General features: G+C 35.9%; 2 protein-coding genes across 4 annotated transcripts in view; both read left to right on the top strand.

Moving 5' to 3' along the window:
* LOC128866653 (uncharacterized) overlaps positions 1–8,194 on the top strand; it is a 50,419-nt gene extending 42,225 nt beyond the window's left edge. For 2 of the 3 annotated variants that reach the window (XM_054107552.1, XM_054107551.1), the window contains 5 exons: positions 126–389; positions 2,844–3,270; positions 3,355–3,639; positions 3,723–3,885; positions 6,752–8,194. In XM_054107552.1, coding sequence (XP_053963527.1) covers positions 126–389; positions 2,844–3,270; positions 3,355–3,639; positions 3,723–3,885; positions 6,752–6,851 — 1,239 coding nt within the window. In that variant the 3' untranslated portion in view covers positions 6,852–8,194. The remainder of the gene's footprint in view (positions 1–125; positions 390–2,843; positions 3,271–3,354; positions 3,640–3,722; positions 3,886–6,751) is intronic. The other variant, XM_054107553.1, reaches the window with a different exon arrangement.
* A 10,064-nt stretch (positions 8,195–18,258) lies between these two features.
* LOC128868725 (5-oxoprolinase) lies at positions 18,259–23,710 on the top strand. The gene is made up of 8 exons (XM_054111151.1): positions 18,259–18,713; positions 18,820–19,099; positions 19,162–19,474; positions 19,673–20,435; positions 20,520–21,262; positions 21,328–21,588; positions 21,893–23,093; positions 23,164–23,710. The coding sequence occupies exons 1-8, from the start codon at positions 18,537–18,539 to the stop codon at positions 23,314–23,316; spliced, it is 3,891 nt and encodes a 1,296-aa protein (XP_053967126.1). The 5' UTR covers positions 18,259–18,536; the 3' UTR covers positions 23,317–23,710.
* Positions 23,711–24,786: the final 1,076 nt, after the last annotated feature.

Below are 24,786 nucleotides of genomic sequence, written 5' to 3'. Positions count from 1 at the left end.
ATACTTTAAATGACAAGCGTTCCTAGAAATCAATTGCTTTCTTTGATTCTTCTTTTTTTTAACTCCTACTAAGAATCTACTAAAGTATGTACTAAATAAATTCTATTCGTTAAATTTGCTTTCAGTTCAATTTCGTCGGTAAACTACTGGGCCCAAAAGGCAACTCCATGAAACGTTTACAGGAGGAGACCATGTGCAAAATGGCGGTGTTGGGTCGCGGGTCGATGCGCGATCGCAAAAAGGAGGAAGAACTGCGCGCCAGTGGTGACAGTCGTTATGCACATCTATTCGAAGATCTGCATGTAGAGATTTCAACGTTTGCAGCACCAGCAGAAGCGCACGCACGCATAGCGTACGCGCTGGCCGAAGTGAGGAGGTTTTTGGTGCCGGTGAGTATAGCAAAGAGAATACATACATCAACCACATCAAAATCTGCATGTTAAGATAGCGTAAAATCGTTTTGTAAAATCTATTCTATACTGTTAAAGTCAATTTTTTGAGTGTTGTCCTTATACAAGCACTGCCTTAAAGTTAAAAAAAGTAGGTATAATCAGAAAAGTAAGTATTGTAATATATATGAGCAGAAAACTCAAACTGAGGCGCAAAATAAAAAAATCATATTTTATGGTACCAGGTTACGGTATAAGAAGTATATATATACATAAGTATATCTTTAAAATGTGTATAGGTAAATTTCTAAGAACCTTGCTGAACGGAAAAAAGGCGGCCACCGTAGCCGAATGGGTTGGTGCGTGACTACCATTCGGAATTCAAAGAGAGAACGTCGGTTCGAATCTCGGTGAAAGGTCAAAAAATTGTTTCCAATAGCGGTCGCCCCTCGGCAGGCAATGGCAAAGCTCCTCATAAAAAATATCTGCCGTTCGGAATCGGCTTGAAACTGTAGGTCCTTCCATTTGTGGCACTCACACCACAAATATGAGGAGGAGCTCGGCCAAACATCCAAAAAGGATGTACGCGCCAATTATACATATATTGCTGAACGGAAATTATAAAAATTAGAACATCTCGAGCCTTTTGTCATGCTAGTCGATCAATTTTCCCCATACCGTAATGTAATTTTGCGCTTAAGCTTCTGTCAGAATCGGCCATATTCATAACTTCTTCTACTTGATTGACGCGATAACCACTTACACGATTTTGGCCGAGTTTACCAAACTGCGCCAGTCGTTTTTTTCTCGTGCTAGAATCAGCCATATTCACATGCATTTATAAAATATCGCATGCAATAATTTTTTTTAATATAAGCCACTTGTGGCATAAAAACGTATCCAAAACAAATTTTCGGCTTTTTTATTAAGCTTGCCAAGTGTTCTAAGTTATTTTTTTATTAATTTGATTTTTCCACAATGTGCTTTTATTTAAAATTCTTCAGAAGGTATGTTTAAGAATGCATATAAATTCAAATGCAAATAATTTTAACTTTAATTTTCAGTTATGTCTAATTAAGTTTTTTGTTTTGAAAATATTTTTTGTAAGTTAAATATTTATTATAATTATAATTTAATTTTGTTTCATTTTATTTGGATTTATTTTATTAAATTATTTTTTATCTAATTTCTAAATACTTTTATTACTTTATTTTATTTTATTTGGTTAATTTTGTTTATATTTTATTTTACTTTAGTTTAATAAACATTTAATTTTTTACTACTTTATAACTATTACTTTGTTTTATCTATATATATTAAAATATAATATATTTGTTTTTAAATCTTTTCCTACTTTTGCTACTTTAAAAAATATATATTTTTAATTTTCTTTTGTTTTGTGTTTTATTTTAAATTATTTTAATTTTTTTTTTATTTTATTAAATTATATTTTATTTAATTTTTTACTATTTTTATTATTTTATTTCATTTTGATTTTTATTGTGTTTTGTTTTAGTTTATTTTATTTAATTTTTTTTAATTTAAATATATTTTAATTATTTTTTTACTACTTTACCGTTTCTTTATTTTAATTCTTTTTTAATTTATTTAATTTATATGTTTTTCTATTCATGTTATTTTATTTGTTTTTTTTTTTTTTTTGTTTGTTTAAGTTCATTTCATTTGATTGTTTACTACTTTTATTACTTTATTTTATTTTTTATTGTATTTTGTTTCATTTAAACTTTTTTGTGCAATATTAATTTTTTTATTAAAATATGTTTTATTCAATTTTTCCCTACTTTTATTACTTTACTTTTTTATTTTGTTTTTTTTTTATTGTATTTTATTTTACTTATATTTTTTTTTAAATTGATTTTATTTTATTTACTTTTCCGATGTATTTGATTAAAACTCTTTTTATTAAAATATATTTTATTTAATTTTTACTGCTTTTATTTTTTAATTTTTATTTTTTTATTTTATTTTTTTTTTTGTTTTAGTTTATTTTATTTTATTTAACATTTTTTACTAATATATTTCATTTACATTTTTTTATTAAAGTATATTATTTAAAGTATTTTAATAAAATATATTTTTTATTTAATTTTTTATACTTTGTTTCTTTTTTATTGTATTTTATTTCACTTTATTTCATTTTATTAACATTTTTTGAATTAATTTAATTTTATTTAGATTTTTTCGCTATATTTTACTTAAACTCATTTTATTAAAATATATTTGATTTATTTTTTACTACATTTATTACTTAAATTTATTTTGTTTGGTTTTATTTATTTATTTGTTGTTGTTTTTTTTTTTTTGTAGTTTACTTTACTTAATTGTAGAATTGTCTTATTTATTTTATAATATTTTTTACATTTAATCAAATTGCACTTCACTAATATTCCCCAACTATCCGTTTTTAATACAATTTCTCTACACACATTTTAGGACTATCACGACGACATACGACAGGAGCAGATGTGGGAGATGCAAGCGCTGAGTTCCTCGTCATCGCTGACCTACACCGATGATCAGCATAGTCCCAATCGCGGTGGTGTCACCGATATGGATACATCGAATGATGAGAAGCTGGAGATGGAGCCTAACGGCATGGAATGTAATACGCTCGAAAAAGCTGATGCACAACAGGTGAGTCTGAGCAGTGAGCAGCAACATCTCCAGCATCAACAACAACAACAACAACACCAACAGCAACAACGCAATTTGCATCATTTACTACACCAACCGCCGCCATCAACACGAGGCCCTACTACCACAGTAGCATTAGCGTCCCATCACCACACCAATCTCTTGCCAACCGGTACTGACGGTGGCCTATGTCAGAAATCAAATGCCAGCAGCGCAGCAACTACAAGTAAGTCAACGCATTACTAATTCTCATTTACATTTACGACATAATTTTACTGAGCGATAAACCACAATAATTTGGCAATTAAAGTGAATTCCTTCCCACTAGTGCATCCAGCTGCAATGACAGTTGCACTACAACACCAATTGACCGCAGCCAGTATTGGTAACATGTTAAAGCCTACAGTGACTGCGGCAGGTGTGCCTACAGTGGCCGATTTACACACATCGGCGGCGCAACAGTCCAACACTGCCGCCGGCATACCATTACCCACGGAGGCTGAAACGCCCATGGCAGCAACGTTGGGCTTGTTGGATCCGCCCACCGGCGCGCTGCTGCATCCGGCATTGCGCAGTGTCAAGGCGATTAATATTGGTGAGTTGTGGCGAATTGAGAGCGGTGTGACAAGTAATTTGATTGTGGAACTGATGTTGTTTCTCTTTCTGTTGTTTTTGTAGCAGGTGGACTGGCACGCAAGCGGCCACTTTTGGGTGTGCCACGCTCTAGCATGAATCCAACTAAACGCACTGTAATGACTTTGCTGGCCAGAGCTAAAAACTCGCAGGCTTTGCATGCGGTACGAAATCCAATTGCAGCAGCCACAGCGGCCAGGTTCGCTGAGTAAGTATTTATGTATGAGCTTGCATGGGTATTTGTAAAAGTTACATTTAATTTCGGCAGTAATCACTATAAGAAACTTATTTATATAATTCTTGCAAAAAAATCACAATACCAAGAAAATCACTAAATCCAAATCGCACTTAATTCCCATGCGACTAGTGCGATTACTTAGACCTGACTTTTTAACTAATACCTATGGATGGGTTGATGCCCTATGTCCCACGCGGAATTAAGGATCTGAGAGAATCTGATCGAAAAAGAATGGATGGTACATTTTAAGCTGAAAATATTTAATGTCATTCGAAGCTCAAGGAAATCAACCTCAATGATAAGTCCAAGACAAGGACAGCATTCGCCAAAAATTATTGGGAAAAGTTTTATGCGACTACAAGAAAAACTTCACAAGCCTATGAACTTCAATCTGATATTACTGGTCACAGCAGACTGTGATGTAATCTACACAGGTGCCGGATATAGTGCAATGATTCCTGTCGTTTCTGCGATCTGCCCCCAAAACACCATCGCACTCGCTTCTCGAATGGGATGCCAAATCGAGAAAAAGAATAATCATCTCGGCTTGGGACGGCCGGAAGAGATTAATCATCTAATTTTATTTTTGAATATTTTTTTTACTAAATAAAAAAAGTATACAATATTTTCAGTAATGGAAATCCTTATTTTGAACTTTACAAACTCCATTGCTTGTCTGTTCGTATACTGAAGCTGTGTAGTAAACAAGTGTCAAATGTGATTTGACGCACGACACCATTTGCAAAAATTATAAATTTTCCAATAGGGTGATTAATTTTGCGCCACGTTGTAAAGGGTTTTCCAATAACAGGTGCTATTGGTGAATGGATATGGTATTGATCTGGTCAACGTTTATTTTCAACAAGACGGCAACGACAAGCAACGAAACCATTGATATTTTACGGGAAAAGTCTCCGCACCGTGTTATCTCTCGAACAGGTGGTCACAATTGGCCACCGAGATCTTGTGACTTAGCACCTTGTAATTTTTTTCTTTGGGGCCACGTGAAAGAGAAGGTCCAACAGCCCAGGCTCGATTCAAGACCTCAAAGATGGAATTCGTGAGGTTATCGAGGGCACAGGGTAGCCACTTGCAATTCGGTTATGGAAAATGTAATGAAAAAAATTTTGTCCTGTAAGCGTGATCGTGGTGGTCATTTGCCTGATGTTATTTTGCACTATTAACGGCATACCTTCCTCTTTATAATGAAATAAACATCCGATCATTTATATTAAAAAATAGCATTTTGTTTTTTAATATCAAAATAACACCTCTTATTGGAAAACCCTTTATATTCTGTGTATCTGTCCACCTATGAATTAAAAATTATTTACATAGTATTCGAATATTTTTACCCAAAATAATAGTCTAATTGCTTCAGCGCAGCGACGAAGTTACAACATAGCATTATAAGAAGTCTAAATGCATTAATCCCATGAGCCTGATGTGAGACCTGTCTTTAGAATCCTTAAGTTTGCCGCTTCATTAATTTTACAGCCGTACTAAATTTATCCGGGATTTTGCCATGATTAGCTCAGAGTTAGTTGAAGATTAATAGGTGGTTCGCGCCCTTTGCGAATTGCAAGCTGCCCGAATGTGGCTTGCAGGTGTTTTGGCCCACTCGCGGACAATAGCTTTTTTTAGCGCCTCGAGACTAGTGAATCTTTTAGTTCGGACCCTGCTCTCCAAAATGGTCCACAGAGAATAATCCATCGGATGCACGTCTGGTGAAATTGAGAGCCATTAAGTGGACGTTATGAAGTTCGGAACGTTGTTTTTTAGCCATTCTTTGTTCACTCGAACTTCGTGACACGAGTCCTGTTGAATCGTCTATGGTCTGTCACCGAAATGTTTGTCTGCCCACGACCTCCAGAATACTTTTCCAATAATATTTCGATTTTACCTTGACACCAGGTTCGATGAAAACAATTGGAGAGCGCCCATCTGCGGTTACAGCGGCCCAAACCATTACCTGTGGCGGGTGCTGCCTCCCGGTGGCCAATTGATGACTAAAATTCTCGTATGAACGGTTGATCAAATAAACCCTATCGTTTTGGGAGTTTATAAATTGCTCAATTCGAAAAATTCTCTAGTCAGAGAACACAATGTTCGGAAATGAACCGCTTTCGCCCAAGCGAAGCAACTTCTTCCCTCTCTCAAGTCTCAAGTCTTGTTGCTACTTTGGTGAGAGATCATGCACCTTTTGCATCTTGTAAGGCTTGATGTTTGAGATCATTTTTCAGTATGCGTCGGATGCTGCGGTCAGATATTTTCAGTTAAATCGCCATTTTATTGGCATTTCGTCGGGGATTTCGCTCAAATCGCTTCTTCACTTTTTGAACTATTCCATGTGACGTTGCAGTCTTTTGATGACCACCTCCATGACGTTTCACGATGCTGATGCTACCAGTATCATTGTAACGAGTAATGGTGCGATAAAGAAAAACTTTAACTACTTTAAGGTGCTGGACCTCACGAACAATCGCTGGTTGTGGTTTTGCAGCCAAATATAATGCAATCCCATTTTTACGTTTGAAATCCATTACTGATTTTCTTTTTTCGCGTTTACTCTCGGCAAAATGCTTCCGCGCGTTTGTAAACAATACTCTGGATTGTTATTTAGTCAACTAACAGATAGCTAGCGCGAGCTTCGGCAATCAGTCAGACATTTCTGGTGATAATAAATTGGTGATTTTCGATTTCGAACCAACAGCGTTGCTTGTTTTTTTTTGTTTTTGTATATACACCTTTCGTTTTCAGATCTAACCCCCAACGTTTTATATCCATTAGTAGCCATTAGTATATTTTCTACGACTTTATCTTGTCTTTCTTTCAGTCCCTTACAGATGCTTACCTCCCCATTCATCTTATCGTCTCAGCCAATGGATCAGTCGATGCTGACATTTCCTAAGGAAAGCCTGGCACAAGGAGTCTAAGTATTTAACACAAAAAAAGGTATTTTGAATTGAAAAATTTTGATCCTTATTGAGCCCGCCTCCACCTACACACCAATGTATTACAATTAAGAAATCACAAAACAATACAAGAATATTTAATAAATATATTTAAAAAAAACCAAAAACTCGCCCAACGCAAATATAAATAAAAACTTCAAAACACGTGAAATGTTAAATAAATGAAAAAATAAATTATACAGATATTTATACAATTATACCTAAACTTATCGGAATGTTGAAGTTGACGGACGACACATTACGAGTATTATGAAGAAACACATCTTTAGGGACTAACTGGCAACATAAGTGTACACGACAAGTAACTTTGCAAACAAAAACCGAAAACAAAAACAAAATCGCAATATATTTTATTTACACATAAAAACTAAACACTTAAACTATATTACTAAAATCAAAGCAAAAGGAATATAAATATAAGCAATTACAAGAAAAATCTTAAAACAAAAATGAAATAAAAATGTCTTGACAACGCAAAAATTTGTTTTACTCTACATATTCACATTATAAATGATTAAAAAAAATCACATGAAAAAAATATGAATATAAATATTTAAAAGCTAAACATATTACTTAAATATAGTTAATAAACATGGGAAAATAAATTAAGATTTAAAATAAACATTACAATTTAATGTGGAAAACTTTAATGTGAGACATAAACAGCAAACGAAATTACTTTAAAGCATTACTTTAAAACATTACAAATTTTTAAAGAAATATTATATATTTATATTGTATTAACATAATTTTTTACGATTTTAGACTTGCAAACGCAATTAGTTTCATGTTGCTATGAATGTGTGTACTAAATAAATAAATAAACAAACAAACAAATAAATATATATCTATATATATATTATATGTACTTGTATTGGTAGAGTAGGTGCATGCAATACCCACAAACTAAATACATACATACAAACATATATATTATACAAAAAAGCTGAGCGATGAACAGGCGTTGCTTCCGTGAAGAGGATACAGTGCGTCCTTAGCCGCCCAAGGCAATGGTTTCAAAGCAATGCATGGAAGAGAATGGAACCAAATCGATTTATTGATTATTGACACAGTGGAATGCTTTAAAAGAAAATGCATTAACGCAATCAAATAAAATAAGATTTAATTTATTTACAATAAATTTATTCATAATAAATTAAATAAAGTAAAAACAAAATTTAATAAAATAGAAGAAAAATAAAATAAATTAAAGCAGAATAAAATTAAAGAATACTTTAAAATAAAAATAAAATAATATAAATAAAAAAATAAATTAAATTAAATTAAAGGGAAATAAAAAAGTTAAATAATAAAAAAGTTAATAATAATAGAATGAAATAAAAATAAATAAATAAAATAAAATAAAATAGAATAAAATGAAAAAATAATAAATTTAAAACGAATATAAAAGAAAATAAAATTAAATTAAAGGGAAATAAAAAAGTTAAATAAAAGAGAGTAAAATGCAAAATAAAATAAAATATACTAAAATAAAATATAATAAAATAAAATAAATGAAATAAAATTAAATTAAAGGGAAATGAAAAAATTTAATAATATAGAATACAATAAAATAAAAAGTGTAATTAAAATAGAATAAAATGCAAAAAACTATAATAATAATAATTTAAAACAAAAATAAAATAATATAAATCAAAAAGAAATAAAACAAAGAAAAATAAAATAAAATAAAATTAAATTAAAGAGAAATAAAAAAGTTAAATAAAAGAGAATAAAATGAAAGAAAATAAAATATTATAAATGGAAATAAAGCAAAATAATATAAAAATCATCATCATCTTGGCGTTACAGTCCGGGGTGGACCATTGCCTACTCTACAATACGCCTCCATTCTTCTCGAGAGCCCGCGTATATCGTCTTCTACGTCTTGCAACCATCGTCTCCGCGGCCGGACTCTCCTTTCTTCTCCTTCAGGGTTTACTTCAAATACTTTTTTGGTCGTTCTTTCGCAGCTCATTCTTAAAACGTGTCCATATCACCGTAATATTTGGGACTTTATAAGCCGCGTACATTTCCTCCCGCAAATAAAACACTGAGCTCGGTGTTATACCGTATACGGTATGTGCCGTCTTCTAATCGTATAGGACCGAATATTTTTCTAAAAATGTTTCTTTCAAATCGCATCAGTAAATTCACGTCATTAACTTTAAGGACCCATGTTTCACAGCCGTAAGTGAGAACAGGTCTTATTATAGTTTTGTAAATCTGTAGATTTTGTTCCTTTGATATCAATGAAGACTTGATAAATTTGATACGCCCACAATATGCTCTGTTAGCTGCCTGAATACGGTCTTGTATAGATAAGTACATATCCTTATTTATGCTGAGTACTACGCCAAAATACTTAAGCTTTTGCATGAACTCAAAAACATAACTTCCGATTCTGATGTGACTATCATTAACGGATCGTGTCATGTACTTCGCCTTTTCTTCATTTATATTGAGGCCCGCTGCTCTTGTAGCTTACACTAAGCGCATGAAAACATTCTGAAGAGCCTCCCTATTTCTCGAAAGAATCCCAATATCGTCAGCGTATGCGCATTTTTGCGTCGATTTATAAAATATTGTGCGACCTTGAATGCAGTGTTACATGAAATAAAAGCGTTGATAGTGGGTCACCTTGCCTCAAGCCGGATTTCATTTCGAATTCGTCAGATATTTCGCCATTCATTATTAGATACTTTAGCGTTTGAGTGTTTAAGAATCATATTGATCAAACTTATGTATTTTTGTGGTATACCCAGTACTTCTAGATGATGGTCTATATATTTTCTGTTTAAATGAAATGATATAAATGAAAATAATAAAATAATAATAAAAATAAAATAAGATAAAATAAAATAGAAAGAAATAAATAAAATAAAATTAAAATTAAAATTAAATTAAATAACATGAAATAAAATAAATTAAAATAAAATAAATTAAAAAGAATAAAAGTAATAAAAAATTAAATAAAATGAAACACAACAAAATTAAATTAAGTCAAATTTGTTTTTTCGCAGGTGAGAGCATTTTAAATGTTCCATGCGACATCCAAACCATCGTCGAAATGGGACGTCCAGCTGGGATGTACTAAAAACTCCATCTTGTTTGGAACTATCACTTACAGAAACCGCTTTCACATTACTTTAGAATGGCTTTCTATATTTCTTATTAAAAGATTTGTGTCCAGATCCCGCTTTTCCGCAATTCTGCTGCTTTCCCACTTTTCTCACTTCAACATCACTTTCAAGTGCCTAGACTTCCATTCTGTTTTTTTTTTTTTTAATTCACATACTTTCTCCACCCATTTATTATACAAACACGAATGATTACAAATATTTTCGAAGGTAATGAAAATTGTTGGCATGAAATTGACAAATGTTTTCATGTGACTTTCACTATTACCCTTACCAATATTTTCGTCCCGTCGTATTTTATTTCAAGGTGCACACTGCAGGTTATCAAAGATATTTCGACACCGAACTTTCCTTTAATGAAAAAAAAAATCAAATAAACTAATATTAAACAAAATGAAATGAATTAAAATATAAATAAAAGTAAACAAAAAATATTGAATCCAAATGAAATCGAGTAAATTTAAATAATATATAATTCGACAAAAAATAAATAAAGATAATCCTGGAATGAATATTGAAAAAAAAAAATAGTGACCACCTTTCCGCACAGAACATCGCTCAACTTTCTGCTTCCACAAAATTTAATGAAGGCAAACTCAAAAACAAAAACCAAATAAAAATTATATGCATATGAATGTATGTTACAAATCGGTTATGTATTGCGTGCTACATTTTATGTATGCGTGTGCGTTGGATAAATATTAATGGGAAACATATTTAAAATACATATTTACAAACATAACTAAAGCACCAAACAATAAATGCGCCCACACAATAATTAAACGAAAATATCAACAACAAAAAATGTAACAATAAAAATAAAATAAAAACATAGTTTTTAAAACACATATATTTTTCAATTATTTTATTTTTTTGACAATTTTTTTTTTTATTCTACTACTATTTCATTTGCTATAACAAAATAAAATAAAATAGTAATATAAATTTATTTTAATGTAAATTATAAATGGGTATTTTGATACAAAAGAAATAAAACATGTACAAAATTGTTTTGAAATAAAACATGTACAAATTACCTTTTCTACCCCCAACCTTTGAATTTTCGCCTTATTCATGAATTTTGCCATATATTGCTCTTCATTTTCATAATAGGTTAGGTAAGGTTGACCTGGCTAGCTGAAAGCTATCACATAGACCTATTGGTCCTTAGTGGTACCAGATGGAGCTTGACCCTTACGTCTCCTTGCATAAGCCTGCGTCTTTTGCGAATCTAAGTAAGCTCCGAAGCTCTAGCCCCGAGAGACTTTCTAAGCTCTCATATTGTAGAGCTCCTTAACATTTCATTCGGGTTCTAGCTAATGCAGGGCAAGAACATAGAAGGTGTGCTAGCGTTTCCCTCTCTCTTATAGTTCATTGCAAAATCAGCAGCTATCGTTGTTTGCAATTCCCATCTTTTATGCGTGTGCCACTAGCAAATTGTGACTTGTCAGTATACCTACGATAGTTCAGCTTTCTTTCCTAGACAGAGCTAGTACGAATCGGACGTATTTATCTGCATTCTGTGTACACATGATTTTCGCGGTTTTGCAAGTGGCTAGATTATTCCACCTCCTGTCTATCCGTGTGTTCATGTCCGCAGCGATGTCATATTTAAAGGTTTCAGTATGTCGTGTTCTTGTTCGAACTATATGTAAACAGCGCTTTTGGTAATCTCATCTAGAATTTCGTTTTCATGATAAGTTTCAATAAATTTGACGCGTTGTTCTGCCGTGTAAAATTTTACATCTGTCTACTTGACAAAAATGACATAAAAAAAGATACCATCCAAGAGTTATTTTCTATTGATCTGTAGGCGTCAATTTTGAAAGACCCTTTATAATAGTGTAAAATTATTTTTATTATTACTGTTATTTTTAGTTTTGCTCTTGCTTTACTATTTTTAATATTACTACTGTTATTATATTACTTTTTTGTACTCTTTTTTAAACTATGATAGTAAACTTTTGCAATTTTTATTATTTTTTATTTTATTTCATTTTTATTTTTAGTACTTATTTTTGCGTGTCATTGTTTTACGATGGTTGACGGTTCAGGTTTATAGGTTTTTTTTTTTTATTTTGTCAAATCAACTAGCAAGTACAGCACTCAGACAACATTAAGTCCATTGTACTACCCCCGTGTTCCCATTTTAATTTTCTTTAAATCTACCTGACCTCCGAAGAAATCTGAGTAGATCTTGTGATGCCAAGGAGTCAAGGGGGTGGCTCTTAACACATCAGTACCAAAGTCCTCAAGTCTGAATCGAGCGAAGGCCGGGCAGACGCACAGAAAGAGGTCCGCTGACTCATTCTCCTCTCCGCATGCTGAGCAGACTGCACCATATGAGTTGCCTACCTTTTCCATGTGCATCGCCCATAGAAAATGGCCCGTCAATAGTTAAACCAGCTGCCTACAGTCCCTTCTGCTAATTACAGGAGGATCTACGACAGTTGGTCGGACATAACAGGTAACATCAGTTTTATCCATTTATAGGTTAAGTTCAGCTATCTGGGCTCGTATTTTTTTTCTTGTTCACTTCACTTGGGCGCATAGGGCCTCGACAAGGATTGTCTTGCGTTGGTTTCGTTAATCTATTTTGATTTCGGACAGGGTAGGTGATTAGCCTGCCGCTCGAATACTTTCTTCATACTTTTAACTTTTTAATTTCTAATTTTATTTATTTAATTTTTTTTAATTTCTTTTTAATTTTTTTTTAATTTTTTTTTTTAAAGTAGGACCACTTTTTATGTAATTAATTTGAATCCAGGCTCCAAAAATAATATTTTTTTTAAACTAGTTTTCGTCATGCATATATACGTAAATACATATTTTACATATATGTATTTTTAAAAAATGCTTTGTTTTTGTTTTTGCTTTTTCTATAGCTAAATTTTTTCCATTTCATTTTATTTTCTGGATTTTTTATCTCCATTTACCACTTTTTTATTATAGGAAATATGCGCCTATGTTGTATTGAATTATTGATTTTGGTATTTTTTTAACTATTTTAAATGATTTGAGCAATAAAACTTATCTTAATTACCAAGTAAATGATTTCTCATATAAAACACATTAAAAGTAAGTACCTACAGTTAATCACTATAAGTTAAATGGTATATTTCGTTTAACACTCATTCCTATAATAAAAAATAATAATTGCAATCCTGTATGTAACTGTAAATAGGGTGTATTCATGCAATTGCAATCAGAGGCTGTCAGCTTTTCAATCGGCAATCAAAATACTACATTCCATGCCATTCGCTTAGCATTTATGTATGTCGCCAAAAATGTTTTCATTACTGTCAAATAAATCAACGGACATTTTTCGCGCTCTCTAAGCCTGATTTCGCTTGTGTGAATGCACACATACATGATTGCACATGTGTATGTATGTGCTTATGCATTCTAATAAACATCAAATCATTGCAATAAAGCGAATTAAAACATTACCCCCTAAACAATAGTACATACATACATACATACAATAACATTAACATCAATGTAATTTACACATACATAAATAATTAGTGTTAATTAATGAACAAAAAGCAAATAAATTGTATATGTATATATGGTTGCAAAACAAGCGCTTTAAGAGTAAACCAAAAAGAAACGAATAACCAATGGAATCAAAATGTTTTTAAATGTGAACGCATGAAATAATAAAAAAAGAAAAACAAAAGAAACAAAAAGAAGAAAAATTAAAATTGAAATAATTAATAATTAAAATTATATATACACATACATACCTAAATGTTAGCAACGGTACTAAATGCATTTTAAGCAACTAATTCAAACAAAAAACAAAAAACAGAATAAATAAATTTTAAAAAAAAGTTAAGCAAACATACTTATAAAGCAATTACGCGTAATTAACTGTTATGCCACAACTATTGATTACTGCATGTTTCAATATGAAAAGCTAACAGGTGTTGAATTTGAAAATGTTGGGTTAGAAAGAGCCAACGCAAAATAATTAACAACAAATATAACAAGGTTTGGCCGAGGTTTATCAACTAATTGTTCCGCAAGAAAAAATATTCAAAGCAAACTGAGAAAAAAAAGAAAAGTATTAATTGATATGATGCATATTTAAATTATGAATTAACAATAAATAACTAAAAAATTAAAACAGGGTGTTATTGCGTTACGTGTTATGTGCTACGACAAGGGATATATACACACATACGACAGACTTACATACATACACACGGCTATTGTCACCACAAAACGCAATTAAATAAAAAAATTTCAATCTATTTCGTGCGCCCAAAAAAAACCAAATCCATAGTTTTCATTTCAAAATTTTGGTGCAATGGGAAAGATTTCAGGGGGTAAGTATTTGGTTAACATTTTTCTATTTCTGAATATTCTCAAAAAAGTCGCGCTTGCATCGTGCAGTTTTTAGCCTTTAAGTATAGCAAATTCTTGTCGTACCACTAGCTTTGAAGGGGAATCACACAAACTCCTATAATCTGCGGGAAAATTCAATGGTAAAATCAATAAACAAAAACTATTAAACGCTTAATAGGTCTTAAAAGAAAAGATTTAATATAGAAATAATATATTTTTATATTTGTAACGAACCGCAAAATGCTAACAAAACTAACACATGTAGCATTTTCAATATTCTGTGGCATGAGATCACATTGGTCTGTGCGACTCCTTGTCCACGTTACCACCACAGTCGGCTTTCTGTTACCGGAACGAACCGGATTTATATTCAGCCCCGGACTATCACTCCGACAGCGTTCCCCAAACATTTATGCGGAATGTTTATGCTGTTACAACAATTGGTTTAATAGAGAATCCTCATTCTCAAGCAAAACTAAATATGAGTGGACTTAAACGATAGTAATAAGTATCACTATGCTATGGGGGAAAAGGCAACTGTTTTCCAAAGAGAAGTTTTTGCCATCCTGAAGGTAGCCGAATGAATAAACGAGAAGAGACGAAGCGGAAAACAGATTGAAGTTTTCAGTGACAGCCAGGCTGCACTGAAGGCCATGGAGAACGCGAATCAAACCTTAAAGATTGTTCAAGAATGTAAGAAGACGCTTAATTCTGTTGCAAGACAAAACAGGCTTGTACTTATATGGGTTCCATGACACTCCGGTGTACAAGGAAACGAAATTGCCGACGAATTGGCCAACCGTGGAGCAGCGGGGCCCCCGCAAGGGCCAGAGCCAATAATCGGAATCAGTTCCGCAGGAATCATGATTTGGATCAGCGATTATGTAGGCAATCTACTTAAAGAGCAATGCAAAGTGTTTTGTGACAAGTCCGAACAGAAAACTGTCAAACTTTCTACTAAAACTTAGAAGGAAAGATACTCGGTTGATGGTCGGTATCATTACAGGACACAACCCATGGGGTCAGCATATGACCACCATTGGAATCATTGAGGACCCAGTGGGCTGGTCATGCTTGGAGGAGGCGGATATCACTGAGCACTTTCTCTGTGAGTGTCCTGCCTTTGCTAGAGCAAGACTACGAGTTTTGGGTTCCGATGTCATGCAAATGAGTAATATTCCTTCTCTAAAACTGGAGGATATCTACAGATTTGCCAAAGAATCTGGAAAATTCTCACAGGACTAACTATATCTATCTCTGTCTCTATTCTTTCTTATCTTTTCTCCTTCCCTCCTTCACTATCTACCCCCTTCCAGAGCTTTAAATACAATGGGCTTTTTAGCCTGAGTGTTTTAGGAGCCACCAAATCTCCTTGGCTCGACCTTTTAAAATTTAAATTTCAAATATGAGTGGAGATTTTGTTGCTTTGTTCTTTTGCAAAAAACGAAAGGGGCATATATTTACATTTGCAGGCTAAAAATCTGGCGAAAGCAGCTTATCATATGAGTCAGCTGAGAGATCAACCTTAAAATTAACTTTATTCAAGCTACTCAACTTTGTATGCTGTTTCACCCGAAACATGTTGCTTACCAATAGCAACATGTTTCCAAATAAAATCAATAGTTTTATTCACTGAGACAGAAGGCTTAAACAACGACAGATGCAACAACTTCATGCGGTTAATCTCCTCCAGCTCTGTTTTAAAATTGGAATCAACAATTCTGTTGTTTTTTACCTTTACTTTCTCAACTTTCCCCAGTCAGTGTTCGCAGGCATCGGTGAAACAAGTGTTGTGTGATCAATCGCAATGTGCAAAGGTGTCAGACCAACAGCAGCAGCAATAACAGTGGAAGTATTAGCGCCTCCAAAAAAAAATTGAATATGACAAAGCCGAGTGCACATGCATATGCTGACAGTCAACCGCATTAGCAACGGAAATAGGTGCAAGATTCTTATGCTTCGGCGACACGCTCATGCACCCGACACGCACACATATAAGCTGCTGGACAGCAAATGCATGAGCATGTAGCCAAGCATTAGATACACAAATAGAGCGCGAAGGCGATAGATCAGCAGCAGCAGCGATAAGCAGTAGAAATGACAATACCAGTGCCATGTACTACTTGCATACGATAAACCCGAGAGAGCATTCGTTTTATGATTGTCAGTTATATTAGAAATATCAGCTGAGGGCATATTCGTAGGCACAGTCGAACCCTCTTTTGTAGCAACAATTGATGACTTAGCATTTTATGTTTGGAAAACAAAATATATAGGCCAGTAACCCCCTTAGTTAGGCGTGAAATTGACGATACAAATTTGAAGAGTTTTGTAGGCAACCGCGCACACAAATTTTATGAATCCGCTTTTGCACACATTTTATGAATTTTGTTTTTACAAACTTGGCAAGAAATTTCATGGTCAACACTAGTATCTTAAGGCAGTTAGCAAAAGTTTAATTCTCCACGGTAATAGCGAGCAAAATAAAAACAACCGTTCACTTCGTCTGCTGTTCATTGAGGGCGTGTCCATCCACATCTTTTGCGGGTAATATATTAGACATATGTATACATATAATTGGTGCGTCTTGATGTTGTTCCACAAATGGAGGGACCTACAGTTTCAAGTCGACTCCGAACGGCAGATATTTTTATGAGGAGCTTTTTCATGGCAGAAATACACTCGGAGATTTGCCATTACCTTTCGAGTGGTGAGCGCTATTAGAAAAATGTTTTTCTTAATTTTGGTGTTTTTCCGAGACTCGAACCTACGTTCTCTCTGTGAATTCCGAATTGTAGTCACGCACCAACCCATTCGGCTACGGCGAATATATTAGACATATTATATCCCTCATACCCATTCCTCAAATACTCAGACCATAATATAACGCGGTATTTCCCCCATATTTCTGTACTGTGAATTATTTGTAGAGTTCATATTTAAATTTACATTGTGCTCATAGTTTTTGAAGTGTAAGAGTATTGACTATACGTACATACATATGTACTGAAAGGTAAAAAAAAAATCGTACTTTTATAATTCTTTATTTTAAATAAAATATTTATTTCTCAGCGACAAGTGAAAAGGAAACAGCTCTTAAACAACACACAAAAATAATAAAGATTGCGAAATCATTTTAAATTTTCGTTGTTTTTTTTTTAAATTAAAATCCAATTCTTCTAAACTGATTACCCTTTATTTACACGAATTCTCTGAACTGTGAACAGTTAAAAACATACAAAAGTTGATTACATTCAGAAGCCAGTCATTAATTGTTTTTAAAAACCAGTACGCACTGTCATGCCAATATGTATGTACATCATAATCTAGAATTAATTACAAAACTAGAAAGTTTGTCGTCAAACAAATCCGTTGAGAGGCTTATTTTGTTCTCAACTCGGAATTTCACCATCGCTCAAACGGTTGCGTCGGCATTTATCGATAATAAAATTTCGATACATGCCACAGCGCTGTTTATACTAATGTGTACGCACACGCTCGACAACGTGAACAACGTTTTGCACGCATTGACTGCTTTAAAACGTGAACAGGGCGAGGAAAACTCTATAACAAAACAATAAGCGTTCCATCTTTCTATGTACAAAGTTTGCATTGAGCTCACATAATTCTGAACTTGGAGGACATCTAATATTAAGTTATACTTTCTCTCTTGATTTTAATTAGTTCATCTTAGCGAGCGTGTTGTAATCTATAATTATAGAGCTGGAAAGTTTGTTGCCAAACAAATCCGTTGGAAAGCTTATTTTGTTCTCAATTCGGAATTTCACAATCGCTGAAAATGTTGCGTCGGCATTTATCGATAATCAAAATTCAATGCACGAATAGGCCAAGGCGAACATATGGTAGCACTCACTGCTGCTATCACTTCTGCTATCATTTTTTATCAAAGTTTTACTTGATTCCATTTGCATAATAAGTTATTATGCCTAAAACGTCTTCTAATCTCCAACAACTTGTTGTTTGTTTTTTGGTATCGTTTTCGACTTTGTCTGATGCGGTTTATAGCAGAGCAGCAAGCAACTGAACGCACAGAATCCATTGTCATTCAAGTAGATCGGACGTGTTTACTTTATACGAATTTAAAAATTAATTCCGCCTGAATAGCAAATAGTGGTTGGTGAAATACAGTACAATGTCAGAAATAACGACAAGTGGAAAATATTGCTTTGCAATTGATCGCGGTGGTACCTTCACCGACATTCTTTGCATACGCCCGGATGGCCAAGTGCGAACATTAAAACTTCTATCGGAGGATCCTCGCCGGTACACTGACGCTCCAAGAGAGGGAATACGACGCATATTAAAACAGGTGTGTAACTGCGACCACATACAAAAGTGAAAAGCATACCCAATTAACTAATTGATTTAAATTAACTAAATGGCTTATCCTTATATTTGACCATTTGTCGTCAAAGGAAACTGGCAGAGATGTTACTGCAGAAGGGCTTGTGGATACTAGTCAAATCGGTTGGGTACGCATGGGCACAACTGTAGCCACGAATGCTTTGTTGGAGCGGAAAGGAGATCCTGTGGCGCTTGTGGTGAACGAGGGCTTCCGCGACTTGCTTTACATTGGCAATCAAGCGCGTCCGAAAATCTTCGACCTCAACATACGGAAACCATCAAACCTCTATAAAACGGTTGTAGAAATCAGCTGTCGCATTGTGCCCGAACAAGCGAATCGATGCAAGTTAGGTAATTACTATTTCGTTGCACAATAATGATTAGGCAGTTCAATGTTATCATATTTTTTACAGAACACACTTGGCAGGTGCTTGAAGGTACATCGGGTGCAAGGTATTTAGAAATGCAACCTGTTGATGTAGAGGCTGTACGTGAATCTCTGCAAGAAGTTCGCAAACAAGGCATCACTAGCGTGGCAGTTGTGCTGGCGCATAGTTTTGCTTGTCCAGTGCATGAATTACAGGTAGGTGCAATAGCACAGAAGTTGGGATTCACGCATATTACACTCTCCCACCAAGCTATGCCGATGCGACGTCTGGTAGCGCGCGGCTATACGGCCTGCGCCGAGGCGTATCTAACACCGCACGTTGAACGTTATCTCAACAGGTAATAAAATTGTGCTTATCAAATTAAATAAAGATATACTAATGAATCGTTGTGCAGATTTAAAATTTTAATTTTAATGTTTTTTATATGTGAAATACTGTTAGCTGCTCAAGTTTTTGGCGCACCCATCATACTCTCATGCAAACAATTTGTGAATACAAACTGATAAGTAAATTATTTTATCTCATCTCTTTCTAGCTTCAAATCAGGTTTTCACAAAGAATTGGACGGCGTTGATGTTCTCTTCATGCAATCGGATGGCGGCTTGGTGCGTATGGAAAACTTTCGTGGCGCGCGTGCCATACTTTCTGGTCCGGCAGGTGGTGTTGTGGGCTACGCAATGACGGGCGCATATGATACGGACGCGCCACTTATTGGTTTCGACATGGGCGGCACTTCAACCGATGTCTCGCGTTATGCAGGTGTCTATGAGCACGTGATCGAAAGTACGACCGCCGGTGTTACGATACAAGCACCCCAATTGGACATAAATACTGTAGCAGCTGGTGGCGGTTCTATGCTTTTCTTCCGTTCTGGTCTGTTTGTGGTCGGACCCGAATCTGCGGGTGCACATCCGGGTCCGGCGTGCTACAAGAAGGGTGGTCCATTAACAGTCACTGATGCCAATTTGATTTTGGGACGTTTGCTACCTGAATATTTTCCAAAAATATTTGGTCCTAAAGAAAATGAAGCGCTCGATTTGTCCATAACCAAAGAAAAATTCGAGCAATTGGGAAAAGTGATTAATGAGTACCTGAAAAGTGATGGCGATGTGAAGGAATTATCTGTTGAAGATGTGGCCTTGGGCTTCATACGCGTTGCCAATGAAGCTATGTGTCGGCCCATAAGAGCTCTGACTCAAGCACGCGGTTTAGATACGTCACAGCATGTGTTGGCATGCTTTGGTGGCGCTGGTGGCCAGCACGCTTGCTCCATTGCACGTGAGTTAGGCATAAGCAAGGTAATGTAAGACTTTGAAAAAGGATTTGAGCAATTTTTTAATTTCAAAACTTTTTATTGAATTTCAAAATAAAACAAAAAACAGGTGCTTGTGCACAAATACGCAGGTGTGCTCTCCGCTTACGGTATGGCGCTTGCCGATGTGGTGCAGGAGACACAAGAACCTTGTGGTTTAGAGTATTCGGCCGAAAATGCCGAACTTTTCAAGGCGCGCCTTGATGCATTGGCCGACCAATGCACCACTAACTTGAAATCGCAGGGATTCAACAAGATTGAGTTGGAACCTTTTCTACATTTGCGTTATGACGGTACCGATTGTGCCTTAATGTGCTCACCGGCAACCACAACAAATAAAGACGATGCTTTGCTTACCTCCTACGGCGATTTCATTGCCACATTCCTTCAACGGTATCGCACCGAGTTTGGCTTTGTTTTACAAAATCGCGCCATCGTTGTAGATGATATACGCGTGCGCGGCTTGGGTAAAAATATTACACCAGTAGAAGCTGACATCGGCAAATCTGTTACAACCACACCCACACCTGAGGGTGTTACGAGCATTTTCTTTGAGCAAGGCGCATATGAGTCGCCGATCTACTTGACAAAAAATCTGCTAGCTGGATGTAAAATAACTGGTCCAGCGATTTTAATTGATCAGCTGTCCACCATACTGGTAGAACCGGAATGTGTGGCAGAAGTGACGACGCGCGGTGATCTCGTCATCAATGTATGCTCCGGCAATCGCAACGTGGTCGACTGCAAGCTCGATGCTATACAGCTGAGCATCTTTAGTCATCGTTTTATGAGTATTGCCGAGCAAATGGGCAGGCAAGTGCACGAAATCAATATGTAATTTACTGTATGTGCTGAAAATCTAGTTTGTTCGCTTACAGAGTACTGCAGCGCACCTCGATTTCCACAAACATCAAAGAACGCCTTGACTTTTCATGTGCGCTCTTCGGACCCGACGGTGGTCTAGTGAGCAATGCGCCACACATACCTGTGCATTTGGGTGCAATGCAGGAGGCAGTACAATATCAGTTGAAGGTGCGCGGTGATAGCTTGAAGAATGGCGATGTTATTTTAGCCAATCACCCACAAGCTGGCGGTTCGCATTTGCCAGATTTGACAGTCATCACGCCAGTATTTTATCGGTGAGTAAAATTTAATTCGGTCGCCGTATTCGAATGGGTTGTTGCGTGACTACCATTCGAGAGTGCGTGGGTTCGAATTCCCGTGCATGAGACAGCAAAATGAAAACAAAAAGTTTTTCTAATAGCGGCGGGCATTGGCAAACGTCCGAGTGTATTTCTGAAAATAGCCCATGAAAAAGCTCCTCATAAAAACCATTTGCCATTCGGAGTCGGCTTAAAACTGTAGGTCACTCCATTTGTGGAGCAACATCAAGACGCAGGCCGCAAATAGTACAATACAATAAAATGTTAAACTCTCTTTCAGTGATCAACCGAAACCAGTGTTCTTCGTTGCATCCCGCGGCCATCACGCCGACATCGGTGGCATCACGCCTGGCTCAATGCCGCCACACTCCACATCGCTTGCACAGGAGGGTGCTGCCTTTAAATCATTTTTGATCGTCGAAAATGGTGTATTCCAAGAGAAAAATATTGTTGAACGTCTAACCACACCAACCGGCGCAAAAGACGCAACTGGTACACGCAATTTACCCGATAACATTTCGGATCTTAAAGCGCAAATCGCGGCCAATCACAAGGGCATACAGCTCGTCTCCGAGCTCATTGATTGCTACGGTTTGGATGTCGTGCAGGCCTACATGAGTTATATACAACAAAATGCGGAGGTCGCCGTGCGTGATATGCTCAAGGAAATTGCACAGAATGTGTTGGCACGTAGTGGCTCCAGCACGTTGGAGGCGGTCGAGTTCATGGATGATGGTTCACCTATTAAGTTGCGCGTGGAAATCGATCCGGAGAAAGGAAATGCATTGTGCGATTTCACCGGTTCGGGACCGGAAGTTTGGGGCAATTGCAATGCGCCGCGCGCCATTACTTTGTCTGCGCTTATCTACTGCTTGCGATGCATGGTCGGTCATGATGTGCCACTAAATCAGGGCTGTTTGGCGCCCATTAAAGTAATTGTGCCGAAAAACTCTATGTTAGATCCCTCTGAGGGTGCAGCTGTGGTAGGCGGGAATGTGTTGACCTCTCAGCGAATCGTCGATACTGTACTGAAAACATTCAACGTTTGTGCCGCCTCATGTGGCTGCATGAACAACATTACGATTGGCGATGAAGAGTGGGGCTATTATGAGACGGTGGCCGGTGGCGCTGGGGCGGGGCCTACATGGCATGGTGCAGATGGTGTACATACACATATGACCAATACGCGCATAACTGATCCAGAGATATTGGAAGTGCGTTACCCAATCATACTGAAACGGTTCTGCTTGCGCAGCGATCAGTCCGGTGGTGCTGGCCAATTTCACGGCGGTGAAGGTGTTGAGCGTGCATTGCTTTTCCGTAAGCCAGTAACGCTGTCGATTTTGACGGAGCGCCGTACGCTGCAACCCTATGGGCTGGCAGGTGGACTACCAGCCAAGCGAGGCTTGAACTTGTTGCGCAAACCGGATGGGCGTGTCATTTCGCTGGGCGGTAAGACCTGCATAAATGTGGAGACAGGGGTGAGTAGTATCTTGTTTGTCCACAAATTGACAGATTTTAATGAAATGTGTGCATATTTTTATACATCAGGATCTCTTTATTCTCAAAACCCCGGGCGGTGGTGGTTATGGAGTGCCAAATGAAGATGCAAATAGTGGCAAAGTGGTTTCACACGCTGAAAAGCATGAGCTAACCCCACGTGGCAGCGTGTTTGAATATAGACAAGCACAAGAGTCGGCTTAAGTTGTAAAGCGATCATAAAAATCTACTAAAAGTAAAGGGATGAGCTAAAAGTTCAATTAAAAAGTTATAAAAATGTTTATATGTACATATGTACATATGTAAGAATGTAGCTAGCAAACGCAAAGCTAAAATTGTTAACTGATTTGTGTAGCCAAAGTACAGTTTAGAGATATGTTTTTAAAAAAATGCGTTGCAATATGTTACATATTCCAATAACAATTTGTTTGTTACGTGTTTGTTGAAATTTTAAAGTATACCATGTTTTTAGATTCATATAATATGTGTACCCTCATACAAATCTGGTGCCTGCTATGTATGCGTAATGGATGTGATTTAAAAGTAATTATGCAATTGCAATTTTTAATAAATAAAATTTATAGCAATTTTCTTCATATTTTTTGTTTGTTTTTGTTTTTAATTTTTGCAAACATATTTTATTCGTCAAACCTTATCCGATTCATTCAGGGCACAAGTCTAACACTAGTAGGACAGTGCTGCCACAGGAGCAGTGTTGTTGTTGTTGTTGTAGCCGTAGCTTTGCCCTGTCAGTGTAGTGTAATCACCGGTCGTCTTCGTCTAGCTCATCTAACGGTAGGCTCAGGAAACTAGCTGTATCGACAGATTAGGTCCAGAGGGAGAGGTGTGTTAGATGAGTGGGTTGTGAAAAGGTGGTTAGTGTAGTGCGGGGTGCCCTCACATGCCGGACATGCCGGTATGGACTATGTTCAGAAACGCATTATAATGCGCAGTACTTGCAGCGCTGGCAGCACTGTCAATGTGACAATTCATGCAACTGATAGATTTGTTGAAAAATTGCAAATAGATTTGTTGCATTTATGAACGCGCTGTGCAGTAAAATGGAATTGTTACTAAGTTTGGTCATGGACGATGTATGTGAGGAAAAAACCGATAGTCTTTTATTAAATTTAAGAAAAAAAAACCGTGTAAAGCTTAAAAGAAGGACATATCTTGTCAAAAGTTTAATATCAAAACGGAAAATACCCAAAAATAAGTCTTTTTTTGAAACAATAAAATCGTTTCCCGAGGATATATTTTATTCTCATTTGCGAATTTGGCTATTTGCAGTTTTTCGAGACTGTGCGGTTGTATGACTTGAAGTTTGTGGAGAATTTGATGGCTCAACATCATTCGGCTCCGTTAATAGTGACATCGGCAGCTCAACTGAGCTTTGTAAATTTTGAGTGGGCACATTGATTGAGTGCCTGGTACCATACACCTCATCACAGTCTTCGTAGTGAAGCCATGATGTTGATTCTCTACCGGATGTATTGTTTTTTTTTTTTATTCGCTTATATGTGATGAGCAAATTAGAAAATTTTCGCTGGGCGATGTTTCTATCTATTTTTAAATCTTTATTAACTTTTTTTACTTCATCTACGACCTTAGCGCAGAGCACGCTCTTTTTCCTCCTTCCCGACGTGAACTCGTTCTCCATGCTCAGTCGGACTC

This window comes from Anastrepha ludens, chromosome 6, assembly GCF_028408465.1.
Source record: "Anastrepha ludens isolate Willacy chromosome 6, idAnaLude1.1, whole genome shotgun sequence".
Taxonomy (NCBI): Eukaryota; Metazoa; Arthropoda; class Insecta; order Diptera; family Tephritidae; genus Anastrepha; species Anastrepha ludens.
This window is presented reverse-complemented; position numbering and strand designations above follow the sequence as displayed.